At 29.9% G+C, this 21,755-nt stretch overlaps 2 protein-coding genes across 2 annotated transcripts; one reads left to right on the forward strand and one right to left on the reverse strand.

Moving 5' to 3' along the window:
* Positions 1 to 285: 285 nt before the first annotated feature.
* On the reverse strand, positions 286 to 10,206 carry LOC105111541 (carotenoid 9,10(9',10')-cleavage dioxygenase 1-like). The gene is made up of 13 exons (XM_011006926.1): positions 10,147 to 10,206; positions 9,928 to 10,065; positions 9,557 to 9,659; positions 4,504 to 4,763; positions 4,211 to 4,390; positions 4,025 to 4,103; positions 3,828 to 3,909; positions 1,849 to 1,911; positions 1,618 to 1,756; positions 1,105 to 1,411; positions 977 to 1,025; positions 693 to 843; positions 286 to 593 (listed from the first exon to the last, which is right to left on the reverse strand). Exons 2-13 carry the CDS (start codon positions 10,033 to 10,035, stop codon positions 477 to 479), a joined length of 1,638 nt encoding a protein of 545 aa, XP_011005228.1. The 5' UTR covers positions 10,036 to 10,065; positions 10,147 to 10,206; the 3' UTR covers positions 286 to 476.
* Positions 10,207 to 17,554: 7,348 nt separating this feature from the next.
* LOC105111543 (uncharacterized) lies at positions 17,555 to 19,654 on the forward strand. The gene is made up of 3 exons (XM_011006927.1): positions 17,555 to 17,606; positions 18,280 to 18,524; positions 19,395 to 19,654. The coding sequence occupies exons 1-3, from the start codon at positions 17,555 to 17,557 to the stop codon at positions 19,500 to 19,502; spliced, it is 405 nt and encodes a 134-aa protein (XP_011005229.1). The 3' UTR covers positions 19,503 to 19,654.
* Positions 19,655 to 21,755: the final 2,101 nt, after the last annotated feature.

Genomic DNA, 21,755 nt, shown 5'->3' on the forward strand with positions numbered 1-21,755 from the left:
TGATCAGGCTCTCTCGCATTCACTCCACTGCTAGAAGTTCAACTGAGCAGAATTGGCGCGTCATTTTCTTCCGTTTTTTGCCAAGCTATAGATTAGACCTTAGAGGTAGCAATAATTATATCAATTCGTGCATTTGACCAACAGTATACCAATGAGATTAATTTTTTGTCTTTTCGGCACAAATATTTATATATGATTATTCTTTGTTTTCCCTCGTATATTATACATTCTAAGAGTTAACAACAATAAAAGAAAACGAAGAAAATAGTGTTCTGAACTGTAGTAGTCTCCAATTTCTTGAAACTGAAACACATCATCAAACGATTAAACTTGGAAGTTACACGTAAAACTCACTTTGTGCAACTTTTTCAACCCAAAAACAAATAGAAAAGATGAAGGGGAAAAAAAAAAAGAAATCTAGAGATCATTTTACATGCAAAGACCAAAGTCATATTCGGTACAAAAAAGAAGGCATGCTAAGCTTGATTTGGCATGGAAACAAAGACTCCATGATGACCATAAGGCACTCTCTGGGGCAGAGTTAATATGGCAATTGGATCACTTTCAAACTTCTTTGCATCTATTATATAAACCTACAAGGAAAAAAGGCATTAAAGAGAATTTGAGAACTTGTGTCAAGAAATGTAAACCCAACTTAAACCACTGGTGTTGGAGAAAAGTCGTCGACTTACTTGAGACACATTACGTTCTTCATTGTGTACAAAAGTAATAATCAAACCATCATCTTCTTCAACGCCTCCCTGTTTAGGCACAAAGGTGCTTCCTGTGCAGAATGTGTTCTCTGGAAACTTATGATACTCTGCCTTTACCGGTTGTTCATTGCTTCCCTCCTGCCATGTAAATTCAAGCAGCAACCATGTATGCATTTCCATGCTTGGAAATCCAAATTGAATAGCATAGAGTGATGGAAACAAAAGGGATATGCATAAATGAATTTACCTTTGAGTAGGCTGACATTTCTTCATTAAAGTGTAATTTGGCTACGGATCCATATTTACAGATTCCTGACGCATGGAAAAAATTCAATCTCAATTTTGTAAAATGTAAAAGAAATGTAAGCATCGAGGATGGATTTTTTGTTACCAGAAATAGAGCTTGCCAAGGAATCGATGACTTGTGTGTACCCATACTTGTGTTTTAAACCAGTGACATCTTCATTGATGAAAGGAAAATCCATGGAGCAGTCAGCACCTGTTAGATATTTCTCCTTAACCTCCCCAGTTGCCACGTTTAGTCTCCATTCATGTACGCGGTGCAAGAGATACCCACTTTCTGTTAAACCATCAGCATCATCTGACTTAAATCCTTTCGAGAACCACTCAAACTTGTCCTGACCCCAATCTGGACCCGGTATGATGGCTGTAACAGCCTTACATCCCCGCACAACAACCTGACCATGATCGGTGAAAGATTTAATTCAGGAATGAACATTCAGCAATAAATTTATTAACAATCAGAAGTAACTAAACCAATTAATATCAACCAAAAACTAGAGACTGTAAGAGCTTTCTGCTGATCAACATTAACAGGACTTCAAAAATTGAAGGCAAGATTCTTTCTTTGTTATACTTGTTACCAATTACTTAATTTTCTCACCTCATTACTGTCCTCAAAACAATTAACAATATGAAATGTGCAGTTTGGTTCTACTTCAAACCACTTGACTGACTCTGCACTCCCGTAACGAGGCATCACTCCAATCCTGGCAGTCGCTTTCTCCTCATACTTCATCAATCTGCATGTGAACATGGATACCTCTTTCTATAAGCAAGTGATTGTGTAATTGGCATTGCTTTAAAGAAATCCAATCGAGCAATCTTTACTTACTGTCCACCCTTGATGACTCTTGTTATGTCAACTATCAGAGGATGATCAATGATCACGTTGTAGCTGATACACAAAAAATAATGAACAATAATGAAACGGTTCTAATATATTTGTTTCGGATTGACCGTATTAAATTTTAGGTTAGTCTTGGATTCACAAATTCCAGCAGCAGGAATTCTAATATAGACCATATTTCATGAAATAAAGGCATAAAAAAGATGGAAATCAATCACTAAATAATAATTAAGTATTAAACATCAACAATTATTAATCAATAATCACGATTTAATTAAAATAGATTTTAATTTAAAACTAAAATCCTAAATCATTATTTAACGATATCATATGAAGGTAAAGATACGAAGAAATGGACCAAAACTAGTTCAAATCATAAAGGGAGGTAAGGCAATGCTCTTGCAAATAAAATAAAAAACACTATCTACTAACTTAAAAATAACTCAAAAACCTAGCATACTATCATGCCTTCAAAACTAGTATTTTTTACTTCTCTAACATGCTTCCATCTTTCTAACAAGTCACATTACCATAAATAAATATATTTGAATAAAAAAAATTAACAAATAACATCAAATCATCAAAATCATACAAGAGGTTCAAAACTTCAAAACTATGAAAGCCAAACAACCTATATATTTATGCAATTTGAATTTAAATTGGTTATCTGAACCAAACAAAACCTAAAAATTAAAGACATGTATCAGCCAACACAGAAAACATCATAAACCTTACTACCACATTTGATAGATTTTAAAACCACTTAATTTCATCAAAACTTATCTAATAAACATCACCCAAATATTCAAGAACATTAACAAATAACTCAAAGCAAGATTTAAATAATAAAAACAATATTTTTATGTATTAATAAAAATCAAAACTACATAACATCATAACACTAAAGCAAGTTCAAAAGTATCATCAAACATGTAAAACAAGCTAGATGTGTGCCTTATCGACATCACCTATTAAGTTAGTAATGGATTATACCTTCCCAAAACTTAAAATAGTTAATGCCTTTCTTCCTTCAAAAATCCAATCTTTTGCTTAATTTTTAATCATGAGCAAAAGAGAAGCCTATAAAAAATGCACCCTAACTAGTGGATGATCAAAGCACACTTGAAATATCAACAAATATTGATCGACAATCACAACATATTAGAAAAGAGCATACATGGATAAATGTTTATAAGGTAACTAGAATCAAACAATCTAATGATCCACTTCCTTATTTTACTCTATTTTCATATTATGATCTTATGATTTCCAAAGATATTATTAATGAAATAAAGTGAAAAAAGGCTTTAAATGATGAAATTGATGTCATTAGAAAAAGCAATACTCGAGAATTAATGAAGTTTATAAAAGGACTGAAAACTATTGGTGAAAAATGGAAGTTTAAGATAAGGTTAAAGAAGAATCATTCATTGTTAAACTAAGTCTTTAAGAATATCAATTTAAAGGAGAGAATGTTAGATAAAATCATAGCTAATGTAAAAATTTATGATAAAAACAAAATTGTGCTATACTAGTTGATTAGAATCCTTGTTTAATTAGATAGTTAGAGGTGCATTCTCCTTATCAATAAATAAGGGTTAATGCATTTAGAATTTTAGCATGTTTATATGTGTTGAAATAAGTATATTGATAATAAGAGTGCATGTTGATAAGAGTGATTAATCAATAAAGATTGGGAGATTCATCCAAATACTTTTATGTTTTATTTTCAATATTGTTTTGTATGTGATTAATTATGTTTGTTATTTATATATTTTGTACTTTTATTTTGAGATTCTTGAGTTATCTTTGTAACATTAAATTATCTTTAAAGTCAATATAAAAGGATTTTATAAAACTATAAAAAGTGATCATACTATTGTTTTTGTGCTAATTTGGATCCATATAAGAGAAAATTGGCCTTTGGACAAGCAAAAAAAAACATGCTGATATATTGAACTTACTTTTTTGTAACCCCTATGTCATGGTTGAGGACACTTCTATTGAACTTGAGATCAACTTTATGCAATAACTTCTCTCCATCAGCTAAAATATACAATTCAAAAAAGGTACATTTGTCAATTATAGTTCATGAATAAACTATTTTGGTTCAAATTTGAAATAATAAAGAACATCATTAAAAATATAAAACCATGCGTACCAGATATAACTCCAACTACACAATAAGGTTTCATCCCATCAAAACCTAACATAACCAATTCCCCTGAACCAGGTGCTTTCTATAATGCAAAGAAATTCTAAATCATATACAATATAAAAGGTAGACACTAAATATGCATGGTTTAATATTGATTTTCTAGCAATAATAGAGGTATATTGAAAGAACCTTTGGATGGCTAGTGAACGGTCGATCCCATGCTCCATTAACATCCCAATAATCAAGACTTTCTAAGGTGGATATGTCAACCTCTTGAGGTAGGTAATTGTCACCAGTTGCATAAAGCTTCCTAGAATGATAAAAAATGTTGACATTTTGATAGTGTTTAGCAATTGTGCCAAGTCTCAACTAAAAAGGCATTATATATAAGGATTAGATCCATCTATGTAGAAAAAAAAACTAAATTTATATAATAAAAAAATCATTAATTCCCCAATTAAAGATATGTATGTCAAATATACCGCATTGATAAGGTTTGATATTAAAATAGCTAAAGAATCTCCTTCCAAGTTTGGTAGGAAAACTGGCATGTTCCTTTCTTTCTCTATCTTGAAGGATTCAGACTCAACAAATTTATTCTTATAGGAAACAATCCAATTCCCACTAGCATTCTTTCTGAAATAAAGTGCATGAAGCATCCCTTCTCCTTCTACCCAAATTTGGTTTGTTTTTCCAAAACTTGATACTGTTGATTTTAGACCACCAAATAGAGGATTTGAACCTGCTTTCCACAAAGAGAGAAACCATTACATGCCATTTATTTTTGAGTGATAAGTGTTGAAAATAAATTAGATTTCTGATTTTTATGAAAAACAAAAGAATCAAACCACCGATTAAGAACCAATCAACTAGTTAAGTCGGTAAAATTAATTTTCTTGATCATATGAGATTTTTTTTAGTTTAATTCCTTATTTTTCTAGGACTATAGGCCTATAAAAGTTGTGTAAAAGAGAAAAATACTTAATAAAACATATCTTGCTCTCAAATTTCTTCTTGTATTTTAGCTTTGTAATTTAACATTATTATCCATAATAAGCTATTACACTAATTTTCTTTCAACAAGTGATATCAAAGCTTGTTATGATTGTTTGATAATAACTATGAACGTTTGACATGGCTAATTAAAACTTATCACTTCAATGTCTTTGTTTAACAAATAATAACTATGAAAGTTTGACATGGCTAATCAAAAACTTATCACTTCAATGTCCTCGTTTAACAAATAATAACTTTGAAATTTAGTATATCCATATGAAAGCTTTGCTAGGTTCTGAAGATTTGTGAGCTTATAGAAGGAGTGACATTGACTTCAATCTAAAGGGAGGTTGTGCAAAAAGCACAAAGAAATGATCAATAAACACTTACAATCATCCACCACTATTTAGATGATACCACTTTTAAGATTGTGGCTAACACAACCACAACCAAGCAACCATTAGAAGTTTTGCAATAATCAAACCAATGAGCTAATAATATTTATAAAAAAAAATGTCTATTAAAGTTATGAGGTGACTTTAAAAAGTTACATACATTTCAATTAGAGAGTATTTTAGATTACTTTACTAGAGTATTATCCATATACAATCAGATAAAAAGATATGGGATGGAAATAGAAGAAACAAGTATGGTAGAAAAGATCATACGCTCATTACAGAAGAAATTCTATTATATTGTGGTTGCGATAAAGGAATCATAAAATATGGATTTTTGACAATTCAAGGTCTTATAGGAAAACTACATATCTATAGAGAAGAAGTGAATGAAATTCAAGAAGATATCGGTGCATAAACACTCTTCTCAAAATTCTCTATAAAAGAGAATTAAGATGACTTCAAATATAAACAAGGATGTAGAGGTCGTGGATAAGGCAGAGAAAAAAAAAGGAAAAGAGAAATTTGAAAGAAAAAGTTAAGGTACCCTTAACAGATCAACTAGTCGACTAGCAACTGGATGAAACTAATCAGTTGATTGGACCCTCGGATAGTAGTTATCCAAGACCTAGGTTCAAAAATTAAGTGTTATGATTGTTAAGAAAATAGGTCATTATGCCAATTTAGTAGTAAAAGAGGAGCAAGAAGTAACCCTATTATTAGTCCATAATGAACAAATAAAAACCAAAGAAAACATGTGGTATCTTAACAATGGAGCTAGCAATCACATGTGTGAAGACAAGGCTAAATTCATGAAGCTTGATGAATTAATTAAAGGTAATGTCACATTTGCAGATCATTCAAAGGTTTTCATCATAAAGAAAGGTACAATTCTGATTCAAATAAAATATGTTAGTCATTGATTTTTTGGTGATGTTTATTATATCCCAATTGTAAAAAAAATGCAATATATTAAATCTAGGATAATTATTGGAGAAAGGTTATGTAATTAAGATGAAAAATCATACTTTGACATTACGTGATAATTATAAAACTATAATTGAAAAGGTAATGACAAAGAACAAGTTGTTTTTGCTAAACACAAAGACAAATGTGCCTAAATGCCTAAAAATATTTGTGAAAGATGAGACTTGGCTTTGTCGTATAAGCTTCGATAGCTTGAAGATGATGGTGCAAAAGAAGATGTTGTAGGGTATACCACCCATCAAACATCCATATCAATTGTGTGAAAGATGTTTAGTGGGCAAATAATTTTGCATGAGTTTTTCAAAGGAGTCTACATCTAGAGCAAGTTAACCCTTATAAGAGATTCATGAAGATGTATATGGTCCTACTCAACCATGCTTAATTGGTAAAAAAATATATTTTTTCCTCTTCAATGATGGTTATAGTAGAAAAATATATGTATACTTTTAAAAGAAAAGTCTAATGTATTTAATTATTTTAAATAAGTTTAATGATTTTATGAAGATTAGGGTATAAAAGGACTCCTAACAATGCTTAAATCCCCATAACAAAATGGCATGGTAGAGAGAAAGAATAAATGCATCCTCAATATAGCAAAAAGTATGCCTAAAATAAAGAAGATGCCAAAAGAATTTTAGGGTGAAGTTTTGTATTATGGTGTTTACTTGTCAAATAAGTGTCCTATGAATTGCTTGGATGGCATGATACCATAAGAGGAATGGAATGGAAAAACATCAAGTGCTACTCACTTAAAGGTGTTTAGAAGCATTAAATATATGCACATAGATGATCTAATGAGGATTAAACTAAATGCCAATAGCAAAAGGCTGATCTTTATAGGCTATGATCGAAAGTCCACATAATACAATCTTTACAACCCCAATAAAGGAAAGATGGTAATTTCTAGGGATGTTGAGTTTATTGAAAAAGGAAAATAGGATTAGGAGATAGATGGTGGTGAGAAGTATGACTATCTACTAATTCTTGATAAAGAGAAAGAGAGACATGAAGATCATCAAGAACTAGTTACACCTCTATAATTACTAATGAACTCAAATTCACCTTTATCATCTTCTTCTAGTGAAAGTTCATGTAGTGACAACCCACCAAATCCACAAAGAAAGATGAAGAGCCTTGATTACTTGTATGAAGTAACTAATCTAATTGATTTAATTGATAATGATCTAACATTATGTTATCATCTTGCCATATGTGAACATATAGCATTTGACAAAGCAATAAATTAAGGATAAAAAGTAGAGAATTGCTATGGATGAAGAGATTGCATCAACTAAGAAGAATGATATATGAAAATTGAATCCTAAATAGAAAAAGAAGAAGAAGTCAATAAGTGTCAAGTAGATCTACAAAGAAAAGAAGAATGCCAAATCAAAAGTGGAGAGGTACAAGGCGAGGTTGGAAACAGAAAGCTATAGTCAAAAGTAAGGAATTAATTATGATAAAGTTTTTGCTCAAGTTGCTAGATTAAAGACCATGCAATTAATAATACCATATTTGTCCAATATATATGGAAAATCTATCACATGGATGTAAAGTCAACCTTGCTAAATAGCTTTCTTGAAGAAGAGGCATACATTGAACAACCTAGAGGTTATGAACTAAAGGGACATGAAGAAAATGTATTAAAGTTAAACAAAGCCTTAAAATGGATTTAAGCAAGCTCCAAGAACTTTGTATAGTCACATTAATAGTTATTTCTTGAATAATAAAATTATAAAATGCCCTATAAATGTATTTTTGATGTAAAGATAAAAGAGAGTGGTTATATTCTTATTATATACTTGTATGTGGATGACTTAATCTTTTATAGTCAATAACTTAAAGATATTTGGAGACTTTAAGTAAGTAATGATCAAGAAGTTTGAGATAATAGATATTGGTCTTATGACCTACTACCTAAGGACTGAGATCAAACAAGGAGAAAATAGAATCTTTATGAATTAAGAGAAGTTTGCAAAAGTGATTCTCAAGAAGTTCAAGATGGAAGATTGTGCAAAAGTGAATGCTCTAATTAAATATAGACTAAAGTTGTCAAAAAATAATGAAAGAGAGAAGATAAACCATACAACATTCAAGAGTCTAGTTGGGGGTTTAAGATATTTAACATGAACTAGTCCAAATATTCTTTTTGAAGTAAGACTTGTGAGCAGGTTCATGGAGACACCAACTATGACACATTTCAAAGCTTTGAAGTGAATTCATTGATATATCAAAGGTATTATAAATTTTGGATTATTATATGGTTACTTAACAACTTTAATCTTATGGGTTATAGTGATAATGATTGAGTTAGAGATATAGATGATAGAAAGAGCATTATAGGTTTTGTCTTGTATATAGAAGACATAATATTCACATGGAGTTCAAAGAAACAATCTATAGTCACATTATCGACTTGTAAAGCTGAATATGTACATGCTACAATATGTGTTTGTCATTCTATATAGATAAGAATATTATTGAAAAAATTATAAATGTAATAAGAGAAGCCTACAAAAATTTATGTGGATAACTCATCATTCATTACTTTAGCAAAAAAATCTTATATTTTATAATAAAAGTAAGCACATTGACACTAGATTTCATTACCTATGAGATTGCATACAAATAAAAAAGTAAAAGTTAAATATATAAAGACCTAAGACCATGTTGCATATATTTTCATAAAGCTATTTAAACATGATATTTTTATCAAGCTAAGAAATATGCTAAGAGTTATTAGAAATCAAGTGTAACAGGAGTATTGAAAATAAATTAAATTTTTTATTTTTCTAAAAGACAAAGAAATTAGTTTGCCAATTGAAAATTGCTCGAAAGATTATGTAGACAAAATTACTTTTCCTCATCAAATTATATTTTTTATTTGTTTAGAACTTTAGATTTATAAATGAACTTGTGCAAGCGTAGAAAATAAAAAAAAATGTGTATAGAAGAGAAAAACATTTAATAGAACATACATTTCTCTTAAATTTCTTCTTGTTTTTAGCTTTGCAATTTAGTATTACTATCCATAATAAGCTGCTGCACTGATTTTCTTCCAACAACAAGTTTCAAGTTTGTGGAATATTATAATCCATCACATGCCATATGCCATATATAGATTCATATTAATGGTTACATACAGTATGATACTTACCATTTCTTATGTACACACCCTCTGGGAAATCTACTGGAATCTCTCCTTCGATTGCATTAACGTTAACAGCTTCTCCAATTTCTTCAACAGGTGCCAAGTTGCTCTATAATATATATGATCAATGTTAATTTTTCTTTTTAAGAGAGAGATTATTGGTTCTTAATTGTGTACAATCCATGAACTCATCTTGAATGTCATGTACTGAACATAACTCATAGTATACTTAATTTTAGCTGGTTGCTGAAGCAACAATTACCCCAGGAGGCGAATTCAAAGACTATCAGAGTTTGCATAAACATTCATTTGAGCATAAATATTGATCAAGTTCATTAAAAATTATGTATTCTCATTGGAAAATGGACTAATAATACCTGAGAAGGGAGCAATGGTTGATCAACGAATTGGAACGCAGAATCGACAAATGCATCCAACATTTTCCTGGAAGTGTTTTTCATGCTTTGGGAAACGTCAATCTTCATTTGCAGTTGATGCAGCTCGTTGAAGAAAGGCTGGTGACATACTGAAACGAGCCATCAGACTTCATTTGCAAGATCCCTTAACATTTCAGAGTTCAAGGTCGATTGTCATACCTTATACTTTGAGGATAGTGAGGTTTTGAGTCGATCAAAGCTCTCAGAGGCAAAAGGCTTAAGAACTGATCCATTTACTTGCAATGAAACACAAGAGAATGCTGCCATCTAATTACTTACGTATGCCGACGCCAGTTGTCCTTGTATTAGCTTAGTGTAGAGGAAACTACCTCCTGCCCTATTTATTAGCCATGGCTTCATAAACGTTTCAAATAGCAGCATTCCTGCCTTTTCATTATTGATTACTATTTTTTCTGGAAATATTCATTATTGATTATAGCGACGTCATGATCTCCTCAGAGGAAGTTGTCTAATTAATGCTCCCTAACTAAGACATGACAAGCAATAGGACTGCATCTACTTGGAAGGTTGTAAAAATAAGTCTGCTTACAGAAGGAGAAAAGTCCAATAGATCACTTTAGCTAATGCCATCATGGGTATCAGACAAACGTACTTTAAAAGAAAGTAGGGCTTGGAATATTCTGCTTGAAGGGGAACAACTATTAAACGGATGTGTCTTTCAGCAAAATATGGTGTTTTAGTTGGTGAGATAAGACCGACGGTAGTTCCTTCGCAGACGAATATGTGCGATCCTTTCGATGTTTTTTTTATTTTAAATAAGACACAAGACTAGAGTATTATTGTGCAATGAATTTAACCTTACTTTACAAAATACTAGTTAATGACTAGTTGCTCTATTTGTTAATTCTTGAAGGTTTTCAAACCTATGATCTTAAAAAAGAAGGGTATCGAACTGTGATCCCATGCACCAATAAGAAGACAAATCGCCAACGAGTACGATTTAGGACGATTTTAGATCTACAATGAGACATATTACAAGTGATATCGTATAATTAATTAATAGGAATAGCCCCTTGCTTTGTTGGAGACTCAAGGTGGCATTTGATATTGCTATAACACTGTGTTTTTGAATTTTTTAACTTTAAATTATTTTTTAATTTTTAGATATTATTTTAACATGTTGATATCAAAAATAAATTAAAAATAAATTATTTTAATTAATTTTTAAACAAAAACACACTTTAAAAACTAATATTTATTATACTTTCAAACATATATAAACTCAATTGGAGTCTTCTTTAGTTACACTTTTAATCATTTCATATGGTGGTTTGGGTGCGTGATACATTATATGTATATGGAAAGATGTTTTGTTGTCTTTCAAGTTATCATGGTTGATAAAAAATTAATATAAAATCATTTACGGTTCAAGTTTAAGGATGGATTTCTTTTATATGATGTAATAGTTTTAATAATTACTATATCATATTCTATTTAATTAAAATATTTACATAATTTATTTTATTAAGATTTAATAATTACTATATCATATTCTATTTAATTAAAATATTTACATAATTTATTTTATTAAGATGGTTTTTCTATATAATAAATACGATTTAAATACACCATTTGTATGCCTTATGTGCACACATCAAATACAACATTTATATGTCCAGTGTGCACATATCAAATGCATACCTATCGAATGATATCATGATCACACTTTATAATAATTATATAAATACAAATACATAATTCATGAATACTTTCAAAGATAAATTAATATCAATTACACTATTAACAAATTTGAAAATATATAAATGTATAGATTTAAATTCATAAAACTTATAAAACACCTTTATTGCAATTACTCACATTCACAAGATCAGTTCACACTTTATAGTATTCAACTGCTTTCCTTACAAAGAAGTTTGATGTTGATCCTTAAAACACCTACACATATTTAAACAAAACATCGTGTTAACTTTAAATTTAAATGAAAGCAAATAAAACTCAATATCTCTCCTAAAAAGAGTTTTAGGAGATTTTTCATTAGTAGTTTATATAAATTGTTATTAAAGAATGGATATGATTAATACTTGAAAGTGTATTTTTATCAAGGTTTTATATCATCATTTTGCGCTTGACGTATGAATAACTCCTTAACTAGAGTATGTTTAATAATAGCATGTCTAATAATATAAGATACTTTTAATTTAAGGCAAATATTCATCTTAAATGCAAGCTTATCACATAAATAAAAGGATTTATTGATGAATTTAACTACTGAAATTAAGAAGACAAACAGAGAGCTAAACTTAGAAAAAAGATACTAGTTCAGTCTGAATTAGAACACCATTCGATTATTAAATCATAACTTGAGCCATAAAATTTGGATTTAGATCTGGTTTATATGTATGGAAAGCTAAGAGATAAGGCTAAACCTTTTATGAGAGTCCAAGATTTAAAAGTGTCATTTTTTAGTTTAAATGGTAGCAACAACAGAAAAGTCAGAATCTATCATGCAGCTCAGATACTATTCAGTAATCAACCCATATCTCGAATTTTAGAAGTTCAAACACGCCAATTCTTGTTTATAAGACAACTTATTTTATCTAGCACATTTTACAAAAGTAATACACACAAAAACTACCCAGAATGGTCCTTCACCTTATATAGATAAATACTCACAAAATAGGCTTGACTTGTAAGTAATTTATATGAACTGCTTTTTTTTTCGCAATACTAACAGAAGCAAAAGCAATGAATTGCAGAGGATACAAAAGTTGATAAATACATAGACACATTTAATGAACATAAAAATAAACTAGATAAAGTGCTCAACAACTTCTTTATTTTTAATAAACTTATCTGATAACACTATCATTTCTTTTAACAAGTAACAAATAATTACATGATAGATTTTTAACAATGCAGTAGATAGATATAACCTAAAGTTTCAACATGAGTAAAACACTTTAAATCAAACCTATGTTCATTCACACCCATTCACACCCTAACAATTTCTGCCTCAACATATCTATTATTATAAGATATGATCCAATCTTTATTAGGTTTCTTTTTAAAGTGTAGTGTATGAAAAATTCCTTCTCTCTCTCTTTCTCCAAACATGACTAGATCTTCCAGAAATTGAAATTGTTGATTTTAATATTCCAAAGAGAGTATTTAGACCTATATTAATTAATTAGCCACTCAACAACAGATTCTAATAACCAACTTTAGAAAAATATGAGGGATCTTTTTAAGCAATGCATTTTTAAGAAAGGTTGTAGCCACTAGCCACTATGAAATATAAATATAGTGTTAATATTGTTAAAATTAAACTTGATTTTTAACTTTTCTAGATAATAGAGGAACCGATCCACTGGTTGGATTAAATAAATTGGTCGGCTAGTTGAGAAACGATTGACTGGTTTAGTTAGCAGAATATAATTTTTGTTAAGATTAGAATCTCCTAGTATTAGTTTAATTCCTTAATTGTCTAGGACTTAATGCCTATAAAAAGACTTGTAATTCAATATTATTAAGGAGCACAAAAAAAGAGAGAATAACTAAGAAAGCTTATAGAGAAACATTTAATAAAAGTATTCTTTCCTCTCAATCCTCTTCTTCTTCTTGAGTTTTTGACCTTGCATTAGTATTTTTGATTTTTTACCACACTCATCCTTTTTTTTAATAAGGGGTATCAAAGCTTAGCTTATAGAGCAAACAATTACATGTGTGGAGACAAGTGATCAATCCAAACTTTCCACTTCAATGTCTTAGGTTTGAATAGTCCCTCACTTTTTTACATAGTAGAATAATAGAAGGGTGGATGGGAGATTAAGAGACTAAAACCACTCTTGTTCATCTAATATAATTTCCAATTTCTCTTGTTCATGTTACTGAATTCCTTTTCCTTTCTCTTCTTATTTTGTTCTTTTATTGCATATGTATTTATTGGACATCTTAGAGCCCCTATGTGGAAGCACTGTAATTTGTTGGTTCTTAGTTTAATTATAAGTTCTAAGGCTAACAACTCCTTCTAGTGCATTGAGACATTCTTCAACAAGTAGCAACTGATGGAGCAAACAATTACATGTGTGGAGACAAGTTTATGGAGCTTGATGAAGCAATTAGAGGTCATGTCATATTTGCAGATCATTCAAAAGTTGTGATCAATTGAAAAACTATAATTTTGATTAAATTAAAATATAGAAGTCATCAATTTATTAGAGATGTCTATTACATATATTAACAGTGAAAAACAACATATTGAGCTTAGAACAATTGTTAGAGAAGGGGTATAAGATTAAGATGAAAGATTGTATTTTGACATTACTTGATATTAAATGAGCAATGATTGCAAAGGTAGTCATGACAAAGAATAAAATATTTTTGCTAAACATAGAGAATAGTATGTCTAAATACCTAAATGCATGTGTGAAATATGAGACTTCGCTTTGACATATAAGATCTAGGCATGTAAATTTTGATAGCTTAAAGATGATAAAAAAAAAAAGATGTTGAAGGGTTTACCATCTATTATACATCCAAATTAGTAATGTGAATGATATTTAATGGAAAAGTAATTTTGCAAGAGCTTTCCAAATGAGTTCACATCAAAAGCAAGTCAACCTCAACAAAAAATAGATGGTAATGTTTGTGGTCATATGAAACCATGTTTGTTTGGTAAAAATCTTGGGTATACTTCTTAAAAGAAAATTCTAATATGATTGGTTGTTTTAAGAAGTTTAAGGCATTAATTGAAAAAGAATTTGGTTATTATAAAATCACTTTGGATTGATAGGGGGTGAATTTTGTTTTAATGATTTTAATAATTTTTGTGAAGATCATAGTATAAAAAGACTCCTAACAATGCTTAAATTCTTAAAACAAAATGGTGTAATAGATAGAATGAATAGAAGCATACTAAAAAATAAGAAGATTTCTAAAGAGTTTTAGGCCAAAGCTATAAATTATGTTATCTACTTGTCAAATAGGTGTCCTGCTAAAGGATTAAATGACATGACTTCACAAGAATTATGGAGTGGAAGAAAGCCAAACGTTTTTCACTTGAAAGTTTTTAGGAGCAATGACTGTGCATTTAGATGATCAAGTAAGGATCAAACTAAATGATAACAACAAAAAAGATCTTTATAGGTTATAACCAAAAGTTCAAATGATATAAGCTCTATAACACCAATAAAGAAAAAATAGTGATTAACGGAGATGTTGAGTTCAATGAAGAAGAAGCAAAGGATTGGAAGGGAGATGATGGCGAGAAATATAATTTTCTATCGATTCTTGATAAAGAGAAGGAGTGCTATAAATATCATCAAGAACAAGCTACACCTTCATAATCACTAATGGTGTCATCTTTACATTTATTTTCTTCTTCTAGTAAAAGCTCAAGTAGTGGTACTTCACCAAATCCATTAAAAAAGATGAAGAGCCTTGTTGACTTATATGAGGTAACTAATTCTATTTATAAAAATGTAACACTATATTGTCATCTTACTATATATGATCCTATAATGTTTGAAGAAGCAATAAAGAATTCAAATTATAGAATTGCTACAGATGAGGAGATTGCATCATTTTAGAAGAATGACACATGAAAATTTGTTCCTAAACCAAGAAAAAAGAAGCCAATAGGTGTCAAGTGAATCTACAAATAAAAAAAGAATGTTAAAAAAGAAGTATAAAGGTGTAAGGCAAGGTTATTGTAAAAAGGATATAATCAAAAGCATGTGACTAACTATGATGAAGAATTTATCAAATAAATGTCAAATCAGCCTTTTTTAATAGTTTTATTGAAGAAGAGGTATACATTAAGCAACTAATAGGATATGAAGCAAATGAACATGAAAACAAAGTATTAAAGTTGAACAAAGCCTTATATGGATTGAAACAAGCCCCAAGGGCTTGTTATAGTCGCATTGATGACTATTTTTTAAAGAATGGATTTATTAAATACCCTCATGAATATGTTATTTATTTAAAGATAAAAAAGAAAGGTAATACTCTTATTGTATGTTTGTATGTGCATGGCTTGATCTTTAAAGGAAATAATTCAAAAATGTTTGAAGACTTTAAGCAACCAATGATATAAGAGTTTGAGATAACAGATACTGGTCTCATATCTCACTACTTAGGGATTTAGATCAAACAAGGAGAAGATAAAATCTTTATGAATCAATAGAAGTTTGCAAGCAAAAAAAGTTCTCAAGAAGTTCAAGATGAAGGATTGTGAAAGAATAAATATTCCAATTAATTATAGAGCAAAGATGTCAAAATAATGATGAAAGAGAAAAGATAAACCCTACAACTTTCAAGAACTTAATTAAGATTTTGAGATATTTAACATGCATTTATTTGATATTCATTTTGGAGGAGGACTTGTGAGTAGATTTATAGAAACATTAACTATGACACATTTCAGAACATTGAAGATAATTTTTCTGTATATCAAAGGAATTATTGATTTTGGCTTGTTCTATGGTTATTCTAATGATTTTAAACTTGCGGGTTATAGTGTTAGTGATTAGACTAGAGATATGGATAACAGAAAAAGCACTAAGAGTTTTTTGTTTTTTACATAGGAGACACAATATTTACATAGAGTTCAAAGAAGTAATCCATAGTCACTTTGTCAACAAGTGAAACTGAATATATAATCAATTACATCACATGTTTGTTATTCCATATGGGTTACAAAGAATATTAAAAGAATTGCAAATGCTACAAGAAAAGCCTATAAAGATTTATATGAATAACTTATTAGCCATTGTCTTAATTAAAAATCTAGTTTTTCATGACAAAAATAAAGCACATTAACATAAGATTTAATTACATGAGAGATTGCATTATAAATAAAGAAATTGAAATCAAGTATATGAAAACACATGATCAAGTTGTGAATATCTTTAAAAAACCACTCACATATGTTATTTTGATCAAAATAAGAAATATGTTGGGACTATCAAGAAATTAAGTTTAAGAGAGAGTGTTAAAAATTAAACTTGATTTTTTATTTTATTTAAAGGACAGATGAATTAGTCCTCTAGTTAAATTAAATAAATTAGTCGGTTAATTCAATTAGTAAAATATAATTCTTGTTCAAATTAAAATTTTTATATATTAATTTAATTTCTTGATTATTTGGGTTTTAATGACTATAAAAAACTTGTAATTCAATATTATTAAACATAAAAAAAAGAAGTTAAAAGAGCTTAGGAAAAAATACATAATAAAAATATATTTTCCTTTTAATTTTTTTCTCGTTCTTAAATTTTAAAAAATTAAAAAATATATTATTTTAATAAATTTTCAAATAAAATATATTTCAAACAACCTTTAAGGCTGATAAGAAACCGCCCCTGGCATCCACAAATGCGTCCAAAATTCTACTAAATACTAAATCATTTCACTCATGAAAATATTAAGTCATTTCTGTACGGATAAAGCTGTGATTTATAATCACTAAAACTTCCAATAAGCATAAATAATTAGAGTAATAAAAACAAGTTGACCAATAAGATGGAATATTCTTGGCATTCATTAGCGCTTAACCTCCCCCGCAAAACGATAAATCCGCATTATGTCACTTCGAGCCTCCCAATTTAAGGATAAAGACTGCGCTGTCGGGAATAGTTTTTCAAAATCAGTTTTTATTTAATTATAAAAAGAATTAAAATGTATATTTGTAAGAAAAAAGATTATTAAAATCTTAGAAATTTTTTTTAGTTAGAACCATAGGTTTAGGGTTTAGTTCTCAATCATTTTTTTTTTTATGATAACATGTTTTTTTATTTAAAGTATATTTTATTAAAAATAATTAAAAATAATTAAAAAAATATAAACATTCCAATTACTTGAATTGAATAAAAAAAATATTTTTTTATGTGTTTTTAATGAAAAAATATCTTTTTTAAGAAGCAATTTAAATAAAAAAAATTATTATGATCATAAAAGGAAGTTTCAATAAAAGATAAAATAAATTATGAATTTTTCATTTTTATACACCTATATAAATAAATTTAATGAAATTAGCTTTAATAAAAATATGTAATAATTTATAATAAAAAATAGATATTCTATTTTTATTAATTATTGATGAGTAAATCATTTAAAATTTCTGCATATTAAGTTAATGAATAATTATTTATAAAATAATTTTTAATATTATCACAAAAAATTCTAATTGTCTTGAAGACTATGAATTATTTTGATAATTTTTTTAAAATCATTTTAGTTAATTATTTAAAGAAATCTTACTCTATAATTTAAAAAGAAAAAAAAAGGATTACTAAAAAAAAGTTTCAGTTAATTCTCTTGAAGACTATGAGTATTTTTTTAAAATCCCCCGTTCTCTTTTAGTTTTTTCTCCTTTCCTTTATTTTATCCTCCCTCCTCTATCCCTTCCTTCTCACTCCTGCCCCTATGTCGTTAGTTTGCAGTTTACGGTGGGTCGTATTACTAGGTTCTTGAAGGCAGGCAAGTATGTTGAGCGTGTTGGTCCCGGCGCTCCTGTCTACCTCGCTGCAGTTCTTGAATATATTGCAGCTGAGGTAATTCTGTCTCTATTTCTCTCTTTATTATTATTATTATTATTATTTTGAAAGTGTCTTGGATATGATTTTGTGTGATTTCAATTCTTGAATCCTAGGGTTCTTTAATTATGGTGATTTTGACTCTTGTTTTTGGGAATTAAGTTGTTTTCCATGAAAATTATGTTTTTGAAGTGGTGGCGGTGGCTAATCTTGTGATTTTGTTTAGTGGCTAATCTAGGGTTTTTTAGCTTCAATTTTTCTTCAGTTTTTAGGGTTTGAGTCTTTTTGTTCATGTTAGAGTAGTTTTAGCAGTTAGGGTTCTAAGGTTAGTGATGTGAATATAAATCGATCATCATCTAGAGGCTTATGTGGTGGTGATGACAATTAATAAAGGATTTGAATCCAATCCTTGTGCATCTTTTTCACTTGATTGCTTAATCGACTTATTGTTAGGTTGGGTTGTGTGGCGGTTGAGGAGAAAGGAGAAGGAAAAAGAAAATTAGAGAAAAGGAGGGTTTTGTTAAAATCAATATAAACTTGATAGAAGGACTCAATTTCAAATAGCTAAAAGTATAATGAAGGTGAGACTCGAAATGAAAATAAAATAGAATGCCTTTCGACTTTTCTTTGTTACTCTTTTTTTCGAGTTTTATTATTTGAAGTATAAATAAAATTATTTTTGATCCAACGTTTAAGAAAATTTGATTTCTTCTTTATGTTCTTGAGTTTAAGCCTTAAATTCAATGTTTAAAGCTGAGTGTATATCATATACAACGATCAATAAAAACAAATTCTGGACGTCATCCAGATTATACAATTTATAACCCAAGAGACTGCTAAACAGAAAGTGGTGATGTAAACATTTGATGCTGTCAAACTTTGCAACAGGATTGGCATGAAAGCTCCATGAAATCCATGTGGGACTTAGCATGGCAACGTGATTTTGGCAACTGGCTCACTGGTAAACTTTTTGGTGTCAATTATATAAGCCTATGAACGTAGACAAATACTTTAGATATGAGAGTCATATAATTATTATGTACCAAAGTGCAAAATTGACCTTCTTTATACATGCTTGTATCTTCATTGTGGACAAAAGTGATTATCCATCCATCATCTTCTACATGACTGCCTTGTTTGGGAACTAAGGCAGCTCCAGTGCAGAAAGTATTCTGTTGGGATTTATGGTATTCCACCTTTATCAGCTCTTCAGATTGGCCACCTTGCTGATTCACAGAACCAAAACAGTGTCAGCATAAATTTAGATGTGTTAGGAAAGAAGGTTAATAACACAGCTTAATTAACTACCGAATTGATTTTATTTGTTTCTGGCTCTTCAAAATACAGTTTTGCTAGATCTCCATATTTAGGCACACCTGAAATGTTAAGTAAATTAATGATCAGGGTTATAGTAAACTTCTATAGAAAGAAGAGTTTTAGTTATAATCACCGGAGTCAGAGCTAGCATTTGAATCAGTAGCTTGGGTATAGCCATATTTATTTTTTAACACCAGTAAAATCTCATTGGATCATTGGAAAATCCGTAGAGAATTCAGTTCCTGTCAGGAATCTTTCCTCTTACGTAAGAAATCTATGAGTTTACCTCATCAGTGCCTTCCTCAAAACAATTAAGAAGGTGAAATGCGCAATTTGATTCCACCTGAAACCACTTGATTGAGTCTGCGTTGCCATAGCGAGGCATGATTCCAATTCTTGCATATTCTGCCATGTATATTTTATCAACCTGCATTTGTTCACGTCATGGTCCATGACAGACATAATTACCAGCTCATTGTTCAAGTCATGTAAAATACACAAAGTACAGCAAGATATTTGAGTACTCACGGGCCACCCTTAAGGAGTCCGTGCATGTCTAGAATGAGTGGAAAATCCATCACCACATTGTGCCCGGAAACACAATTCATCTTGATCGTTACAGCTTTCAATTTGAATTATAATGCCCATGCAGTGTTTTAGACCAATATTGAATAGATTTACCTCCGCGTAGCTCCCATGTCATGAGAAAGGGAACACCTGTTGAATTTGAGATCAACTTTATGAACTAATCTTTTTCCATCGGCTGAAAAGTTAACTAGTTTGAAGTACAAGGCAAGGAAAGTTGCTATGCTTTATAAAACATCTCATTGTGCAAAATATATTTACAGTACTGTTCTAATTGAAATGATTCACATACCATACCTGAAACTACTCCTAGTTCCAAGAAAGGTTTTGTGGCATCCACCCCGATTATAACCAGCTCCCTTGTATCTGGGGCTCTCTCAACATGGAAGAAAATGGCTGATTTATGAAAAGAAAAGTGGTATAATGATCATAGTTATAATACCATATCTGATTTGGTATTGCGGGTTGGGCTAGTTAACCCGGTTAGCTGCGGGTTGGGTTTAAAAAAAAAATGCTGATTTGCTGAGGCATGTGATTTTCATCAATCCCAGAATGTTCAAAAACGTTGTTGCTAATGTACTCGTTAACTTCGCCAAATCGCAGCTGCATACCGAGTTAACGAACTAAGATATCAGCTAATAATTAGTCATAACAACAAGGCCTCCAAGCATTCATTCTAGTCTTATTTTAATTTGCACCAAATTAAAATATTTAGAGTAAAATATTTAGATAGACATGCCCACCAAATTCAGCAAGTATGCTGGTAATATTGGTTGGGAACTGCCTTCCATTGCAGCAAGAAAAGATGGTTTGTTTCTTCGTTTTTCTATCTTGAATGTTTCGGTTTCAATGTATTTTTGTTGTTGTCCAGCTTCCATCACTAGCTTTATATTTACTTGCAACTGTCTTTATAGTTAGGTAACCCACGCTACTCTGAGGATAATTTTTTTTTATATAAAAAAATTAAAAAAATCTAAAATCTTAAAACACTAGGTCTACTTTTTAAAGGGATATCTAAGAGCTTCGGGCTGGTGTTGTAGTCAGACTTAAAATTGTTGGGCACGGAGTTGCAGCCAAACTCAATGTTCTTGGGTCTGGCACTATAAAGCAAATCCAAACCTGGGTTCGAACACTTGTTTCTAGTGTCTTGAACTAGGTGGGGCTGCAAGATCCAAGGAATTCTGTGCTCTTGCCACTTCTAAGTAATTTAAGTGAAGTGTTATTTTCTAATTCTAAGTTTCTTGAATTTGAAAGGGGATGTCAGATCTAAGTTAATAATAATAATAATTGATTTTATTCTTCAAATCAAATATATATATATATATATATATATATATATTTTTATAA

The sequence above is a fragment of the Populus euphratica genome, unplaced genomic scaffold, assembly GCF_000495115.2.
Source record: "Populus euphratica unplaced genomic scaffold, PopEup_1.0 scaffold300.1, whole genome shotgun sequence".
Lineage (NCBI taxonomy): Eukaryota > Viridiplantae > Streptophyta > Magnoliopsida > Malpighiales > Salicaceae > Populus > Populus euphratica.

Coding starts and splice junctions, on each gene's coding strand:
- LOC105111541 (XM_011006926.1), bottom strand. CDS start 10,035: ATGAAGATTGACGTTTCCCAAAGCATGAAAAACACTTCCAGGAAAATG. Junction 1,912..3,827: donor GACATAGGGGTTACAAAAAA/GTAAGTTCAATA, acceptor TTTGTGTATCAG/CTACAACGTGATCATTGATC. Junction 594..692: donor AAGAACGTAATGTGTCTCAA/GTAAGTCGACGA, acceptor TTTTCCTTGTAG/GTTTATATAATAGATGCAAA.
- LOC105111543 (XM_011006927.1), top strand. CDS start 17,555: ATGTCACTTCGAGCCTCCCAATTTAAGGATAAAGACTGCGCTGTCGGG. Junction 17,607..18,279: donor AGACTGCGCTGTCGGGAATA/GTTTTTCAAAAT, acceptor AAAAAGTTTCAG/TTAATTCTCTTGAAGACTAT. Junction 18,525..19,394: donor TTGAATATATTGCAGCTGAG/GTAATTCTGTCT, acceptor ACTTTGCAACAG/GATTGGCATGAAAGCTCCAT.